This window comes from Leptidea sinapis, chromosome 10 (genome assembly GCF_905404315.1).
Source record: "Leptidea sinapis chromosome 10, ilLepSina1.1, whole genome shotgun sequence".
Classification (NCBI taxonomy): Eukaryota; Metazoa; Arthropoda; class Insecta; order Lepidoptera; family Pieridae; genus Leptidea; species Leptidea sinapis.
The window spans coordinates 11,064,954-11,083,839 of record NC_066274.1 but is presented as its reverse complement, the minus strand read 5'-3'; the positions used below and the strand labels follow the sequence as shown (position 1 = coordinate 11,083,839).

Sequence of the window (18,886 nt, the reverse complement as noted above, 5' to 3'; positions counted from 1 at the left end):
AATATGGCCACATGAACATTATGCCTCGTGAGGCCCGCTTAAATAACACTGCTTGTGGTGATGTCGTGGGGCGGGTCATTCGCATCTCTAAAATATGATCGATGGAAGCGAGACCTAGTCCAGGCGTCATGCTCGTGAACGGGCGGTACTTAAGGTGGCTGGATGATCGTGTTAACAGAAGCTCTGCTTCATATTTTTAAAGTTATTTAATATATTTATGTACACCCATGCTTTAAATCCTCTATTAAAGATTCTGAAACAGTTCACTTATTACCAACATTAAAACACCCAATGTCGTAGTAACCATTACATCATCCAAACGAGTGTTGTAATGTTGTACAGAATTTCATAACACTCCTTTGTTTTTTTTCGAACCCTTCATGCGCAAATAGTTTCAACATACAGCCACATTCTTATTGCTCGATGCGTGGTGTCTGTATGAATTTCAAATAAAGAACATTTCGTTTACGCGCGATCTATACTACCAGAACGTGGCACGCCGTAAACAAAAATAGGTTATTCGAAAACCCGCCTGTGGGTTTTCAAGGAGCTTTCTTCCACGAACTAAAAAGAGGTGGAATAAACTTCCTTGTGTATCGTTTCGGGGACGATACAAAATGGGTATCTTTAAAAAAAGCGCGTACACCTCACTCCTTAAAGACCGGCAACGCTCCTGTGATTCCTCTGGTGTTGCAAGAGAATGTGGTCGGTGGCGGTGATCACTTAACACCAGGTTATCCGTACGCTCGATTGTCCTTTTTTTCCATAAGAAAAATTTTGGTTCAGCCACATTATTTCATGTAATAAATAAAAAACAGTAAATCTTCAAAAAAAATTTATAGATTATCATGTATAGTATATAATTATAATACAACTGAAGATTTTTATTCTCTTACTCGGCCTCCACACTACTCAGGAAGTTGACAGAGATGAGACAAATAAATAGAATAGTGTAGTGTTTCTGAGTGAAGTGAAGAAGTGTGGACACCGGGGTAAGATAACTACAGACCGAATTAGACCGGCCGAAAATCGTAATTGCAATATTTATTTAATTGCATAATATGTATACTTATTGGTTAAATGTAGGTTTAGTTCACAGTACAGGTAAAAGATATTAGAATGGCCATCAAACGTAATTTGTAAGGGAACAACTGTCGCCACTCCATGTTATACTACACGCCCTGAAGGTTTTTGGACTTACGGGTGAAAAAAATCCCTTCTCAGGATATATACAGGCCAGGCTTCTATTTTGACTCGTTACTATAGTGCAAGGCGGCAAAATTCATCGTTTTTGTGGAGTTTCAAACGTTATTACAGCGCGACTGTCAGCCGGTGAAGCTTTTTTCGGTGAAATATGATCCGTTGCTCATATTCGTGGCGCACCTGCCCCGCCTACAAAGACATTCTAATTTCTTTAAGCAGTTCTGTGTTTAAGTTCTATTACTACATTAAATTTTGTGGTTAACTCATATAATTTTCATCTAGATTTACTGAGCATTACTTATGATAAACGATAATATTTATACAAATTTTCATTTTAGAATTATTTGTGAATTAAAATTGATTCGTTTCGTATGTGCCTCAATGGTGTACCACAATAATTATAACCCTAACAATATCATAATTATTTGTTTTAAATACCGTTTTTTTAGATAAGCACATTCAAGGTTTTATAACCTGTTTTATATATTATATTTGTTAAGGTACAAATAATTTTATAACATACAAACATCATTGAAGTACAATTGGGTTTCAAACAATTAAAAATTCTATTTTCCGTTTTCTATAACGCCTTAAACGTACTACTAAGAACTAACACTTGAACAATAAGTTTATGAATCTGCTTCGGAAGGGGAATTTAAAAAAGTGCTTACGATTTTACACTTTAAATAGTTACTAGTCACTATTTTACCGTTATTCGTGTTACACAAATTATATTTGAAAACAAAATTTATAAACGATGCAGGACTCAAACCCGCGACCTTTCGCGATCCGTGCGAGCGCTCTTCCAACTGAGTCAACCGTTCGAATACGAGTAGAATCGGCTATAGTCATTCGAGTCCCGCAGCGTTCATAAATGTAGTTTTTAAGTTTTAGTTGTGTAAGTAATCCCAGAAGTGAGGGTAATGTTATCACTTTAAAACATAACAAATTATTCGTGTTACCTTAACTGGATCTGAAATAATAGTCTGAATAATTAATTTAACTAATAATAACATTAGTCTCTTTATAAATTACAACGTTTATTCGCTAATGTTTACTCCAGACACATTTTTAATTATGACAGAAAACTGAAAAATATGCTACGGACAAGAGTAACACAAAGACTTGGCGCGAGATATCCAGAACGGTTGGTTTACAAGCTTCTTGAATCACGGTCTAACATAGACTTAATACAGTAGTCTACAGTAGTAGATTACTGTCTTAAGTCTATTAGTCATAGTAATGGGTAGGGCCCGGCCTACATTACCAGTGCGAGGCACCTTTGCACAGGATGCCGGCTAGATTATGGGCACCACAACGGCGCCTATTTCTGCCGTGAAGCAGTAACGTGTAAACATTTCTGTGTTTCGGTCGGAAGGGTAGCTAGTGAAATTACTGTGCATATGTCTCAAGATGACTAGCGCAATTGTAGTGCCGCTCGAATTTATGGGTTTTTCAAGAATCCTGAGTGGCACTGCATTGTAATGGGCAGGACGTATCAACTACCGTAACAACTAACAGCTGAACGTCCTGCTCGTCTCGCCCCTTAGCATCATAAAAAAAACTAGTCGCCATTATATTGCAAAGACAGTGATATATGATGGTAGTCAGAAGGATGAATTTAAATCTACCCACCAAATCTTGCAATGACCTAACAACGTTTATAGGATGTATCTCAAAATAAATTATTAGAATTTACTTTAACTAAGAAAATTAAGTTACTATGTTTGAATTGATTGATTAAGTTACTATATTTATAATAAATTATAAATGTCTTATTACTACTTGATATTTTCTATTAGTATAATATTCACTAAAGTTAATTTATTCACATTAATAAAAAAATTGTCATTTTTGCTTTTTATAAAAACAAACCATTGTGCATTTGTTTCATAGATGTACAATATTTAGTAATCCATATAATATTATTTCGTGTAGAAGTTATATTATTAATAATATGTTTATTATTATTTTAATGTATGTATTTATAATCTAAATTTGTTAATTTATCAAAATACGAAGAAAAAATTACTTACACACATGATATAGTCATTGTATTTACATGTACAATATAGTTTTACGTCTATATATAATTATAATTTATGTAAAAATCTACCCTTATATTAATAATGAATAAAAAAACTTTTAAAATTAATGTAATAACACTAAATTTAAACACATTTTAATCTAACAAGGACACATGCTAGGAATATATCAGTTAGAATTTATATAAATTGAATAAACTTAAATAAATTATTTTAATATTGCTATTTATAATTAAACATAAAATCCTAAAATAAATCTTTGGAAATAGTTATGATAAGTTGGCACAATATATCATCAAGTTTTTAATACATTTAGTGCAGCCAATACGATGTGAGTAACTTCACATAAACACTTATAATAACATTAAAATCGCAATGAAAAAAAAATCTGGTTCATCTAAATACAATATTTTGCTTTTGTAAAGTACACAATTGTATGTTTGTACCTTTGTACAGATAATTTTGTGCTTTTTCAATATTAAATATTACGATATAATACGGACAAGAGTGTCTCTAGTAATATGATTCTCTCATAACTTGTTATACAATATAAAATACCAGTTTTTTTTGTTATTACATAAAATAATTTTAAACCAAACCTTATTGTGAAATGTGAAAGGTTAGTAGTCGAGTAATGAGAAATAATATCAGGAGTATATAAAAACAAAATCAAAATATTTTATACAAAAAAGAAATTAAATATTGACACAACAGAAAAATCAATAAAGAAAGTAAAATATGAACTTTATTATGAAATCTAAAAGTAGTGGAGGGAATAGCAAGTCTTAAATTTAGAAATCTGATAAATTCCAATCCATTGTTAGAGAAATATCCAACTACATATCCATCTGGTCCCTTATCACCAGTACTGTTACATTCCGCAGATATAATAACTCCTCATATATATGTATTAGTGCCATAAATGTTCGCAAAGAGTATTTACAAATTTTTAATTGACGTTCGTTGCCCGTTTACACAATACTTTTAGATTTGACAAACTCGTTGACGTGCAAAAAACAACTAGTTGCCGGTAAAAAGGTCATTAATTTATACAGATAACATTAGAACATTAACTCAAATGAACACCTTATTTCGTGGCAGTAATGTTCAAAGTATATCGCATACGCTCATTAGAAGGTGTAACTACGAAACGCGCGAGATGTAACAAAGAACAATGAACACGAGGTAAGAACATTTTATTTTAGCGATTCAAATGTAATTATTAACCAAATTGTTAAAACGTTACATTAGTTACAAAATTTTGTTAATTTAAAGGGGCACTTACCTGAAATACGAGACTCCATCATTTTTATGTTTGGAAATGCTGTTATTTTCACAGTATTCAAAGCGTCATTGCGTGGCGTTGTATTCTAAGCATGGTCGAAACAAAACTGAACGGAAACTCTGTCTAATACGTAGATGCTTTGCTAAGGCAGAGTCTTGCTTCAGACAATTTTTGAGCGTGTTTGTGAGATTAGTTGTTTATTGCACGTCAATGGACAAACTGCAACTATTTCTGTACTGTAATATTTTATTTGTAAGCGATAATATCAATAAAGATCTGATTTATGTTGTTTAATATTATTGATAAGTACGCAGATGTTTACACTAATTATTACTTAGTTTAACTTCATGTTACGGATAATTAGCGAGTGTAGAACTCAATGTTTGCTGCTCTGGAAAAATTAATCAAATTATTATTTGACTTCGTTACATATTCTACAGTTAAATGAGATACTTCTTCTTAAAACATCATACTCTATTAGAATTAAGATTAAAGGAAATGAGGCTATTACTATCGTCAATTCTAAAAGTATGGAAGAGCATTATATAATAGTACAGCCTGTTTTGTTTCATAGATAGTGTTTTAATTAACTTTTAGGAAATTCTTACATTCTAGATCCGAGAAAGCCTTATGACCTATAACACCATACGTGCACAGTTATTAATCGTACAAACATTGGACCAAAGTTCAACCTTCAATATTTAATCAATTCTATCCTATTACATAGTAAAAAGATCGATATAATTTCTGTAACTATCTTCAAGGCTCGCCACATATAATCGGTTTACTTTAAATCTTATTTTTAGGAGAGAAAAAGAGTTATACACCACCGCCACCCATCTACACAACACCAACAGAAAGATAAGAGCTTTGTCAAGTACAAATACATTAAAGCCATTTGTAAGATTTGGGTTATTTTGAAATACCGAATGTATGAGACTGCCCACCTTATATTATTTCATATTCAAATACAATTTAAATAATCTAAGATAATAATTATTACTATACACACATAATTTTAATTGTTACAAACATTATAGACACTTTAGAGTATATTGATAATTTGTAAGTGGCACGATTAAAGTATATTAAATTCTTTCATTAGTTATTGTGCAAATCTTAGTCGCTACAGTGTGATAATGAAATCTGATTAATCGCATCTACAAAGATAATAAATATTACTTAATAATATGTAAAACTAGGTATAATGTATTTCACTTCACATGGTCCCTGAAAAATACTTCTGCTCCAGAAACCACTATAAAGCACTCAATAATAAATTATCGAAGTCTTTTAAAACTCTGTTAGATATATGCCGTCGTCAGAAGGCACAGGACTTTGTGCGGGACTTGGGAAAGTCTGCTTCATCGTTTCCAACTTGTATTTAAGTTGGAAACTGGTATGGAAATGCTAGAGGTACTCATCTATTTGGTCATAGTCCTCGTCGGGGGGCGAAGGGCCAGACACCGAAAGTATTGGCAAGCCAAAATGTCTCACGGTCTCAACGCTGCCGCTGTCATCTGACTTGCTTACTTCTTCATTTATTGTTTCCTCTCTAGGGGCCTTAGCTTTGCAGAGTCGCTCCGACGAATCTGCCATACTTGTCAGTGGTATATTATCTGCTGATCTATAAAAATAGTGCCAATTAGTTTAAGGTTACATAAAGTTGCGAGTGTCAGAGATTTTTCTTGCAGTTTGGTTGGTGCATATTTATATCGTAGTCAAGAACGTCGAGCAGAAGAAACGAGTACGAAGATTATTCGGTACCACGTTCTTATTACGTAATCATAATTGATAGATAGTATATGAAGTGTACCTACTTCTATGATTGTAATATTGGTTGCTGATTATTTTACTGTATATTTGTAAGACTGTGTTTTACTTGCCGTCGCGTTAAGAGTCCTATTACATTTTTTATGCAAATTCATGATTTTTGACGCTGTAATTCTCAGCATCAGTAAGATATTTTAATTATATGATTAAGAATAACGATAATACAATTCTTCCTCTTGTAATTTGTAGTTACACATTTTCATTTTTCTTTTAATGTAATCTACTATAAATATTTTAAGAACTCAGTTTGCAAGAAAAACCGCTGCCGATGGAACTTTGAAGCTCTAATTCACATTGTAACATTTAATTCTTATAAAAACAATAATTACTATATGATAAGTTGAATGTTTTACTTGTTTATTGGAGTTCTAGAGTTTCTTTAAATTCCCCGAGTTTTCAAGGAAAAAATCATAAAGAAAATCTTATTTAGGCCATAAATGTCTTGATTCAGCGTCTATTATATTCCAAATAAACACACTTTTATCAAATAAACTAATATTATATAAAACTTCGATCTCCATTGAATACATTTAATTGGTTTTCGTTTGTCAATATAAGACAAAACTACAATAAATAAAATTTAAGTACTATATATTCTGCATCAATTCAATTAGCTCCTCAGTCTGGCGCGAGCGCTTGTCGAGGTGGGACCCACGAAATTTTCGCGCGTAGGCGTCCGGAGATCGCTATTATTATCGACTATTGTACGCCGATCGAAATAATTTGATCCTCTAAGTATTTTTTTACATCATATTAAATAAATGTTTTGGCTCATTTTATGTTATAATATTTAGGATATAATCTTATGTGTGTTTTTTTTAATTTTTGAATATATTTTTTATTAGTTAACACGCTTACATGTATTTGCCTAAGTCGTGAGAGTAACATAAAATAATCTACTTTTTCATTGTAGAATTCTATATATATTTTGGTTATATATCAAGCCATCATAAGTGTTTCCATTTAATTGCTGCATATGTTAATCATGATACATTTTAAATTGATATATTTGTAAAGTTTGTAATACATGTTGATTGGAAACGAATAAATAAAAAAAATATATATGGCCTACAGTACCATTTCGTATATACAGCAAAACACATGATTCTCTTTCTGAAATGTGCAAAATTTCCTGCCGAAAAAACGATGAAAGACGCTACCAAAGAAGGGAAGGATGCAGCCATATTACGGGGTGATGTCAGCAACGCGGGCATTCCCATGATACCTGTGGAAGCAGATGCTTGTGGGAGTATACAAGTTATTCGGCTCTTTCTTTTGAGGCAATAATTGGCGAACATACAGGTAAAGTCTTACAAGTAGGAGTTCGAAACAAATATTGTGTAATTTGCGCACGTGCTAACGCGAAAAAAGAAGAACTTCGAGCACATAAGTGTACTAAAAATCATACCGATTCGTCGACTACTATGGAACAGGCTATATTAGTAGAAATTTTTAAGCTGTCGATGGAAAAAAGAGGTCTGATATATAACACATTGATTACTGATGGGGACGCTAGTACTTATTAAAATATTTTAGAAAGTAGGCCATATCCAGATATTCCCGTTCAGAAAATAGAATGCACTAACGATGTCATACGAAATTATAATGGCAAGAATTTGCGGCTACAGAAGGATACGTCTGTTCCACTATCTGATCGCAAACTGTTGACGGGAGAGCGTCTGACCAGAATACGAACTGCAATACGATCTGCTATAAAATATAGGAAATCGGAAGTTGGCACTTTATCAAATAAAATAAAAACATTACAAGAAGATATTTTAAACAGTCCACGGCGTGTGTTTGAAGACCACAATCTTTGTAAGAGCTACTACTGTAAGCAAGAGCGAAAACAAGAGCCCAATCATGTCTCGACGGCAGCGACTTTGATGTTAAAGTTGCAAAAGAATGTCTCTCAACTTGCCTTCCACTCATGAAGCCTTTTACACACCTTCACAAATAATCGTGCTGAACAGTTCAACAGTATCGTAGCCAAAATGGTGGGTGGCAAAAGAGAAAATTTTTCTCTTAAAGACTCCTATAGTGTGAAATGTTATGCAGCAGTAGTAGACTTCAACATTAGGAAACCACAGTACACATTATATAAGTCTGTCTTCGACCAAAGTCCAGGAAAGTATCTGAAATGCGTTGAAGAAGCAAGACATCCTCAAAATTTAAAACACCTGACAGAGTCCCATCATCGCAGAAAGCTTAATTTTGCTAGTACAGTCTCAAACTACGGTCAAAACTGTGAACGTCCAGATATGGACAGTGACCAATATGAACTAGCAAAAAGGATTTTCTTAGATCATTTGAAACAACAAGCTTTAAACCGGCAAGAACTAGAAAGGAGCACTATTTTGCAGGACGAAACTGCTTTATGGCTAGAATTGCGTAGATGTATTATAAATGCGTCAATATTTAGTAAAATTTGCAAAAATGGCCAAACCAGAACTCTGCACCTCTTGTGAAGAATGTTTTATACAGTTATAGCCTTGATCGCGTACCTGCAGTGAAACATGGAAAAGAAAATGAATCCAAAGCATTAGCAAAACTAAGCATTCAAGAGAACATTATTATTGATAAGTGTGGATTGTTCATTGACAAGAAACCTTTTTTTCTTAGGAGCCACTCCGGATGGATTGTTTGAAGATGCTTTGGTGGAAATAAAGTGCCCCTTCTCCGCGTTTGGATTAGATTTTGAAGAAGCTATTCGACAAAAGAAGCTGAAATGCTTCAAATTGAATGATCGCTCTGAAGTTATTTTAGATCGGAATCATGACTACGGAACCAAGTCCAAGGCCAGCTCCATTTTGCCGAATTGCCGATATTTTTTTATATATACAATTATATATTTTTCATATTATTTATATCATGTATTTTTAATTTGTGGACAATTTTGGGTGTTTTCATTTATTACCCCTGATTGCCTGCCTAATAGTGTGCAGACTCTGGATTGAAATATATATATATATTTCAATATTATTTTATATATTATTATATATATTATTATATAATAATATATTATATATATATATATATATATATAGACATTTTTAACTTTATTTATTAAAACGGCTTTGGGTATGACATGGAACAAAATTGCGAACCCACTACACTCCGAAACTAGTCGGCACCCAAAACGATAAACCGTGAGTAAAGCGGTGTTAATTAAATAAAATTTTGATATTAGTCTGAATATGATAATATATAATATATATATAAGTATAAATTATATATATATATATATATAATTTATACGTTTTAATAAATAAAGTTAAAAATGTCTTACGAAAATTTTAATTTTGTATCAAAATTGTTTTATGAACCATAGTTGTACTACCAACGCACACCAACGTAATTTCGTGTATTGCAAACGAACACTAGCGCTCGGACACTATAAGCGAGCGTTGACGATTCGTAATAGGACTCTTAAGCACCCACAACAACGGACAATAACTAGGATCCCAAAAATGTGACCGGCCTAGCCCTGTCACACACACACACACACCATTAAAATAATAATATAATTATAAGCCTTTTTATTTCTTGTTAACAATAGTTTTTTTTACAGTAAACACAATTTTACATTGTATTTGTAATTTAGTTTTGGTTAATTTTAGTTATGTGTAAGATTATATTAAAATATAATATAAACAATTTATGGGTTAACAAGAACCCCTGTATGAGTAAACGCCTCCTCCAAAGATGCCCATTCTTGGCTGTCTTGTGCTATGGAGCACCAGTCTATGCCAGCTAATCTTTTCAGATCATGTTCCTAGCAGGCTAAGGGTTTTCCCCTTACACACATACTCACGCCTTTTTCCCGTCGGAGTAGGCACAGACAATAGAATGCCACTTGCTTCTATCTTTACACACCTCACGCGCTTCCTCTACATTCATAACTCTTTTCATTCATGCTCGCCGATTGTTAGTGCAATAAGCACTAACCTTTCCTTTTCTCAAAACGTCCCAAATTGTTGGACTTATTTTCTACGAGGTCTCCAGGGATCAACTTGCCCACACACTCTTGCCTTATATATTCGATAAGTCGTTCTTTCTTCACTCATTCGCTCCACGTGTCCAAACCATTTCAGCATTCTTGCCCGGTCATATATATTATATGAGAAAAATTAACCAAGAAGTCATTAAAAGAAGTTTAAAACTATGAAAATAAATATTCTAATATAACTTTGTTGTATAAAACTTAAGTTTTTTAAGAACTATACAAGGAGGAATTATTATGTTATAACACCCTGTAGTAAAAATATTTGATTAATTAAACCATAACGCAAAGATCGATAATATAGGAATAAAATTTTGATCTTCAATCTGTTCGATTAATATCGATTGTCGGTGTAACTTTCAACCGCCACCAATTTTTTCTCATATTTTTATTCTCTGCCTCCAACTATAAATATACTTGGTAAAACTATAAGTTTTAACAATGCGATTAAGAGGGGACCCGGGTCAAGTATAATTTGAAAAATAGGTATTTTACGAAAGCATTGCCGCCGCGCCGCGCCCGTAACACAACGATCTATGTGTGCATGAATAGCCCGTCTTGTGTGAGTAATGCCTATGATGGGGTGCGCGCACTTCATCAACTTACTCCGTAGTCGCTCATAATTAGTTTTTAACCCTGGCTATTGATACACGGATTTGTAACATTGATATACTTTGACTCTGCTCGCACTCGGATTGTGAATCGGTTCTTGAGTAATTATTTTCACTACCTACTGAAAAATTTATGTATCATTATATATTTAAAAATCTTTAATATCTTCGAAAAATTTCATTTAAATAAAATACTGTAAAAGGCCATATTTATCTATATTAAATGCACAGTGAATACTTAATGTTATGAAGATTAAAAATTTCGCTTCGTAAATAAGCCATTATTTCTCGTAAATAGTAAAGGTTGTTGAGGGTGGTTATTGAGGGTTATCACTTAGAGATAGACATATACCTACCATCGCGCACTTTTTCGCCGAACAACAATGTGTTCATTTATGGCATCACATAAGAAAACTCGAAAATGATCAGTGTTTCTCTACTATCATCATCATCATTATCATTCTGCTGGAAGACGACTACTGTTACAAACAAATGTTGACAAATTACCTCTCCCAAAGATCCAGGTCCAGCAAAGCCCTCATCCAACCTGTCCCGGAGCATGTGGGGGCCTACCAACACTATATCTTCTATCTATTAAAAACCGCATCAATATCTATAATATCTATGCATACATAGGGACAGACAGCAGGAACGACTTTGTCGTGATGATGATACGAGTACATTTTACATTCAATCACGAATGTACAATATATATAAATATTGAAATAGTGTATTCTGAAAACCTAAATTTGTACCAAAGAATAAATAAAACGTTTGTGTAAGGAATCTGGGGAAGGTTTCTTTTCAGCAAATGGATATCACAGCTGTTAATTGAAATTTGTAGCACGCTAAATATGCCCAATATGCAATCAAAGAAGTGGCACTTCTTTCATCGCAGAAGGTACAAGAAAAATACTTGCCATTTTAAACAGAGAAGTGGATAAAGATTGCTGTTCTGTGATAGCGGTAGTTGCAGATGGTTCAACACACTACAATTGATTAGAGTTATGATGAATTGTAGGCTTTAGAGAGGCGCAAGCGGATTATTGCGTAAAATTTTGGAAAAGTCTGAAAGCTACGAAAAAAAACCTCAATTTTTGCGGAATTATTAAAGTAATGGTTATACTCCCAAATCTATACTACTGTACCTTCGTAGTAAACTGGACTGGACAATGTCAAACGCGGGATATTCGGGGATAACCATAAATTTTGTTTTTCAATACTACTCCTGATTGCCTAATAAATAATGGTTCCATTGTGGAAGTAAAATGCAATATAATACTAAAGAAATTAATACGAAAGATGGAATAGAAATTTAAATTACTTATTTTTATACACTTCACAAAAACATGTTAAATTAAAAAGAAATAACAATAATTCTTAATCATGTTTCATCATCATCAGCCGGAAGACGTCCACTGCTGGACAAAGGCCTGATGTTTCATCACTTTATTTATCATGTTTACATGGTCAAAATTCTATTATATTTTTTTATAGAGCCCTAAGGAAATAGCATTATGAAACAATTGAAAAAGATGACGGGTCTAAGCGAAAAGTGGAAGCAAATCTAGAAAAAAATTCTACAAATGCCTGCTACCCGAATTGATTGACAGTCGTATTCCAATAAATTTACCTGTACGGGGAAGAGTAGAAATAACGATATAATAAATTACTTAATTATTTGAAAAATAACTGTTTAGTGTGTAATTATAAGCACCCCCTTTTACATATGTATTTTATTTTAGTATGTTTAAAGTACCTATATATCAAAATAAATATATACATTATCGGTTCATGAGTTGAACAATCACAGTCTACCTACTCAAAATCTCTACTCCATGTCGCTGATGGAAGCAGCTGTGATTGATCAATTTCAACTTCAGTTTCGCTCAGCTCCGTGTCAGTGGAATTACGTACCCTTATACTTGTGGTTGCGTGTATAATTTATACATGCTTGTATATCCGTAAGTAACTTGCATTAATTTATTATTTATAAATTAATATAATCCATGAGTCACACACTGCATACAATACATCTCACATTCGCAAAAATTATCAATAAATAAATTCTACTAATTCAACAAGCAAACCCATAGATAGTATCTGAGGGATGCTCTATATTTTATGTGTATAACTCATAAGTTGTACTCTGGACTGGCCAACCAACACCCCTCACCTCCAGCTTTCCCCCGAAGAGTGCGATAGGGACAAATGCAGCTCAGACCGATTTTACCTACAAAATTTTTACTAAATAGAGGTTTCGTATTCCCCTGTTTTCCTCTAGAATATTGAACCTACTAAAAAAATTTTTGCTACAATATTTTCGGGAAGAATGAATATATGTCGGTACGTTTTCCTTTTTTCTTAAAAACCTTTCAAAATTGTTACGTATTCGTCTGAACTGGGCGGTATAAAAATGACATTTACTACGATGTTTGAAGAGTCATATTTTCTTATGTCGTTAGTTAATTGAATAAAACAAAACGTACAGACATAGCCTTAGCATATCTAGATTTTGACAAAAAATCTGCTTTCTAGAAGCATTATTCCGGGAGAAAAATGCTTCTAGAACACGCTAGAACGATGTCAGCGTTATTCCATACAAACGTATGGAATAACGCTGACATCGTTCTAGCATTCTGCTAGCATCCCCTCTTAAACAAACAAAAATAAAGCACTAGATGAATGGTTTTCATATTTAAACAAAACATAGCCTAGCTTTCATTACGCTTAATCCTATACGAGCTTAGTGCCTCTCCAATAGTATTTCAATTATGAGGATTACTGTGATTCTCTAGGTGGTGCTGAGAATTCTTGCTTTGCTTTGCTTAAATGCTGTATTCTCGTATAATCCAATGATCGTGCCGTAATTCGTTCAAGAAGGAAATTTTAGTAGTTGAGGTAGATTTTGACGTTCAATAAGATTTTAAGTCCTGTTTTGAATATAAATATTTGAATTTGAATGATAATAATTGTAATAGGGATTGACAGTTTATCTTTCCTAGTCTGCCACAAATAGCACTTTTTGTGTCTTTATAATAATAGTATAATATAGAAGCATGTTTGAACTAGTCACCCGACTATTCAAGCCATGCGATTCGACTCCATATTATGTTCGTCGCTTGCGTCACATCCAAATCGTGCAGTATAATTTCTGTGACATTCTTATTATTATTAGATTTTGGATCACTTGGTTTTCAAATCTACAACTATTAATATCTCATGGCTGAAGAATCGGATACGAGGAACTGAAAGGATAAATTTTAAAAGATAATTCAATTTATTTGCTATGGTATGGCTTCACGTATGTCATATCAGTTGACCCATATGTTTAAGGTGGATTCTTTCATAAAAAAATACCCAATACCACAAATTTTTCAATTCTTTCGATGTCTATTTCCTTAGATCCTGTTATGGAAGTTTACATATACTTGGGTAATTAAAACAACTCGATATAGCTATAGAGGTAGGTATATACCTATCATCATCAGCCGGAATATGTCCACTGCTGGACAAAGGCCTCCCCCAATGATTTTCACGACGATCGATCGGTCCTGCTCTACCCTCAGCCAATATACTCGATCAATTCGATCCTGACCAGATCGTTGGTTGATCTTGTTAGCCTACAATCACTTCGTCTTCCGATACGTGGTCGCCATTTGAGGACTTAACTGCCCCATCGGCCATCTGTCTATCGAACTATGTGCCCTGCCAACTGCCACTTCATTTTGGCTATCATTTAGGCTATGTCGGTGACTTTGGTTCTCCTACGGATCTCATCATTTATGATTCTCATCTCGTAGCGAAACTCCGAGCATAGCCCTCTCCATTGCCCTCGGAGCAACCATGAACTTCCTCATCATGCCCGAACGCTGCCGATCCTAGTTGAATTGGAAGACTGACCTGGAGGCCATCGAGCATATGGCTCAAGTCTAACATGGAAATGTTAGATAGCCATAATTACGATATCGTCTGCGAATCGAAGGTAAGTAATGTATTCGCCGTTGATATTGATGCCCAGTATATTCCAGTCCAGAAGCTTAAAGACAACTTCCAACGCAGCGGTGAACAGCTTGGGCGATATGAATGCGGATAGGCTTCGAGCTCTGATCATGGAGATGGACTGACATAGTGGCGTTTCCATACAAACACTTCGCGCTTCGATATATCGATAATCATTGTGATACCTGGAGAGACAGACGCACCGCCCATGTCTCGATCGAATCAAAAGCTTTCTCATAGTCCACGAACGCCAAGCATAGTGGCTGGTTATACTCCTCCGTCTTCTGTGTATAAAGTGCTAAAGCCCTTTCGGAATCCGGCTTGTTCAGGAGGCTGGAAGTTGTCGAACAGCTATATACCTGACTTAGAATTAATATGAGTCTAAAGTTATTCATAAGCATTTTATCGCCCTTTTAAAAGAACAGCACCACTCATACTTCTATGCCATGCTTGTGGCGTTTTGTTCTCAAGGATGACGGAATTGAATACCTTCTGGAGGATCATAAGCACAGTAGTACTACCTGCTCTCAGAAGCTTGGCAGTAATTCCATCATCACCCGGTGCCTTGTTGTTTTTAAGCTGTTTTAGGGCCATACTAATCTCGTACAGGTTGACGTCTGGGATATCTTCCGTATAGTGTCGGGTTAATTTGGCTCTTCAGCCTTGTTAGTAACAGGTGCCCGTGCAGTCATGTATAACTGTCCGTAGAACTTCTTGAATTCACTCAAAAGTTTGGGCTTAGACGAAACGATCAGTTTAGACAGCTTCGTCAGATTCAGCCCGATAGACAAATCTCGTGCGAATATTTCGAAGCCTACACTTACACTCTATCAATTTGAGGGTATAGTCTGAGATTTTTCCGGTTATTTTTGAACGGCTGGCCTTGAAGAACTAAGACCCTGCCGTTTGAACAGTTGCCACGAAACTGTTAACCCGGGGATTCCTAGCACCCCCTTCCCCGTCGCTTATGTGGCAGGGTCACCGGGGACTGGGGGCCAGGACCCCAGTAAGAGTGTGAATTTTCAGTTTGGGGGATTTCTGCCATAATGGCCGCACGTGGCAGGCGGGTTGGCGATCGCCGTAGATATTGGTGCTTCTTGAAAGGATGCAGCTGCCCATCCTCCGTTCTTTGAATCCCTCAGTCGCGTCGTACGCCACTCACGGGAGGTGCCGCTGTGATTCGTCCGGTGAGTGGGGTATCCGGAGGCCTACACCCCCCCTCCCAAATACAAATGTCAGCACGGACAAAAATAGATTACTCCAGGACGGTACCAGGCTATGCAGCCCTGGAGAATCCGTCCCTGGGCGTCCACAATTAGGGCCTGTACCTAATAGTGGTTGCCCAGGCTACCCCGCGTATTCTGGAGGGGGCAAATCTGCGCTGACTCGGGGCAAACAGAGCAGGAGGTTCAAACCACCCTCCTCCACACTCGCTGTGAACTTTTGCAACATCACACTTTCGTCGTCCACTTTCACCTGGAGACGGCGAAGCCCGCCCTGCTCTTTTTAACCGAGACCTACCCGGGGTATAATTTGGAACACTCCTTTTTACCACGGGCTGGCGTGTGCGCTTACGTCAGGGAGGATGTCTGTTCTCGACGCCTGAGTTTTCTTGAAGGACAGGACCTATCCATCATCTGGCTGCGTGTAGACTGCGATGACCATCCCCGAATCTACGCATGCCTGTATAGGTCCCATAGCGGTAATGCAAAGACTGACCGGCTCCTCGAACACATCCAAATGGCTACAGATTCCTTGTTGGAGCAGATCCCCTCTGCAGAGATCGTGTTTCTTGGTGATTATAACGCCCACCACGCCGAATGGCTAGGCTCACGTACCACCGATCATGTAGGGAGATCTGTTCACGACTTCGCCTTAGCATATGGTCTGACGCAACTGGTTATTGCGCCAACGCGAATCCCAGATGTGCAAGATCATAAAACTTCACTGTTGGACCTAGTGTTGACCTCACATCCGGACGGCTACCTAGTTTCCGTTGACCCTCCTCTAGGATCGTCGGACCACTGCCTGATCCCTGAGGACCTGCCCTTCTTCTTAGGCTGTCGCCGCACTAAAGGTCAGCAGAATGGGACGAGATGCGGTGCTTTTTTGCATTTGCACCCGTGGCGGCAGATCTGTTTTTCGCTGGGAGATCCAGATGCCGCTGCTGACGCTGTTGCTAATGTGGTACTGCAAGGTATGGAACTCTTGATTCCATCCTCCTCTGTGCCTATCGGTGGCAGGTCCAAACCATGGATTGACCGCTCCTGCAAAATGGCCTCTCGCCGAAAGCAGAAGTGCTATCAGGCTTGGGTCAATGCGGTAGTATCTAAGGATGTGAATTCCAGCAAACTTAAAAAACACTTCAATCATGCCTCCAGGTCCTTCAAAAGAGTTATTGCTGACGCGAAGTCGAAGCACATTGGCAGAATTGGCGAAAGACTTGCACGGCTTCCCTCGGGAACTCGTGCGTTCTGGTCGCTCGCCAAGGCTGTCCAAGGAAACTTCTGCCAGCCAGCCATTCCGCCACTGCACAGGGATGATGACTCGCTGGCCCATGACACGAAAGAGAAAGCTGATCTCCTGGGCTCCCTCTTCGCGTCCAACTTGACTCTGGATGACCAAGGTGCACCACCACCACATATTCCGCGGTGCGAGTCATACATGCCGGAGGTAAAAATCCGTCATGGTGGGCGCCGCGCTTAAGGCGCTTCTCACCTTGGATATTCACAAATCGAGCGGGCCCGATGGCATTGCCCCGATAGTGCTGCGGACATGTGCTCCGGAACTGGCGCTGGTCCTTACCCGTCTTTTCCGGCTCTTCTACTCATCAGGCGTAGTCCCGAAATTATGGAAGGAGGCTTTAGTGCTCCCGATCCCTAAGAAAGTAGTACGCTCAGATCCGTCCAACTACCGCCCCATTGCCATTACCTCCATTTTCTAAAAGTAATGGAGTCGATCATCAACCGCCAGCTCTTGGGATACCTAGAGGGGCACCAGCTGATCAGTGACTGTCAGTACGGTTTCCGTCAAGGTCGCTCAGCTGGTGATCTTCTTGCATACCACATCCATTAATGGGCGCAAGCGGTTGAGTCGAAGGGAGAGGCGTTGGCGGTGAGTTTGAACATAGCGAAGGCCTTCGATCGGGTGTGGCATAAAGCGAGAAGTTAGGCAAATGGGTCACTAGCTTTTTGGCTGATCGGAGCATCAAGGTTGTTATCAACGGTGCATGCTCCGACTTAAAACCCATAAGCGCTGGTGTCCCGCAAGGCGTGCTATCCCCTACGCTGTTTCTTTTGCATATCAATGATATGCTGTAAATCAGCAATATTCATTGCTATGCAGACGACAGCACAGGGTATGCTTCCTACACCGGCCGTGCCAACATGTCCCGGGATAGCGTCGACAAGAACTGGAACAAACTTGTGTCTGAAATCGAGACTATGCTTTGCAGAGCTCGGAATGGGCCCGACAAAATTTAGTCGAATTCAACCCCAAGAAGACACAAGTTTGTGCTTTCACCACTAAAAAGTCTCCCTTTGTCGTATCCCCACGATTCGAAATCACTCCTCTAACTGCCACAGCCTGCATTGGCATACTTGGCGTCGATATATTGAGCGATGTTCAGTTTCGTGGTCACTTGGAAGAGAAGGCCAAACTGGCTTCAAAAATGCTTGGTGTACTCAGTAAGGCGAAACAGTACTTCACTAAAAGCCACCGCCTGCAACTTTATAAGGCGCAAATTTGGCCTCACATGGAGTACTGTTCTCACCTCTGGGCGGGTGCTCCCCAGTACCAGCTTCTTCCATTTGACCGCATACAACGAAGAGCGGCTCGAATCATCGACGATCAAGTCATCGCCGATCGGCTTGATTCTCTAGCATAGCGTAGAGATGTGGGTTCT

The 18,886-nt window shown here is 37.1% G+C and overlaps 1 protein-coding gene across 2 annotated transcripts in view; it reads right to left on the bottom strand.

Annotated features, from left to right (window-relative positions):
* Positions 1 to 5,582: 5,582 nt before the first annotated feature.
* Positions 5,583 to 18,886, bottom strand: part of LOC126966457 (uncharacterized) — a 206,104-nt gene continuing 192,800 nt past the window's right edge. For both annotated transcript variants that reach the window (XM_050810499.1, XM_050810501.1), the window contains exon 9: positions 5,583 to 6,160. In XM_050810499.1, the coding sequence (XP_050666456.1) occupies positions 5,944 to 6,160 (217 nt within the window). In that variant the 3' untranslated portion in view covers positions 5,583 to 5,943. The remainder of the gene's footprint in view (positions 6,161 to 18,886) is intronic.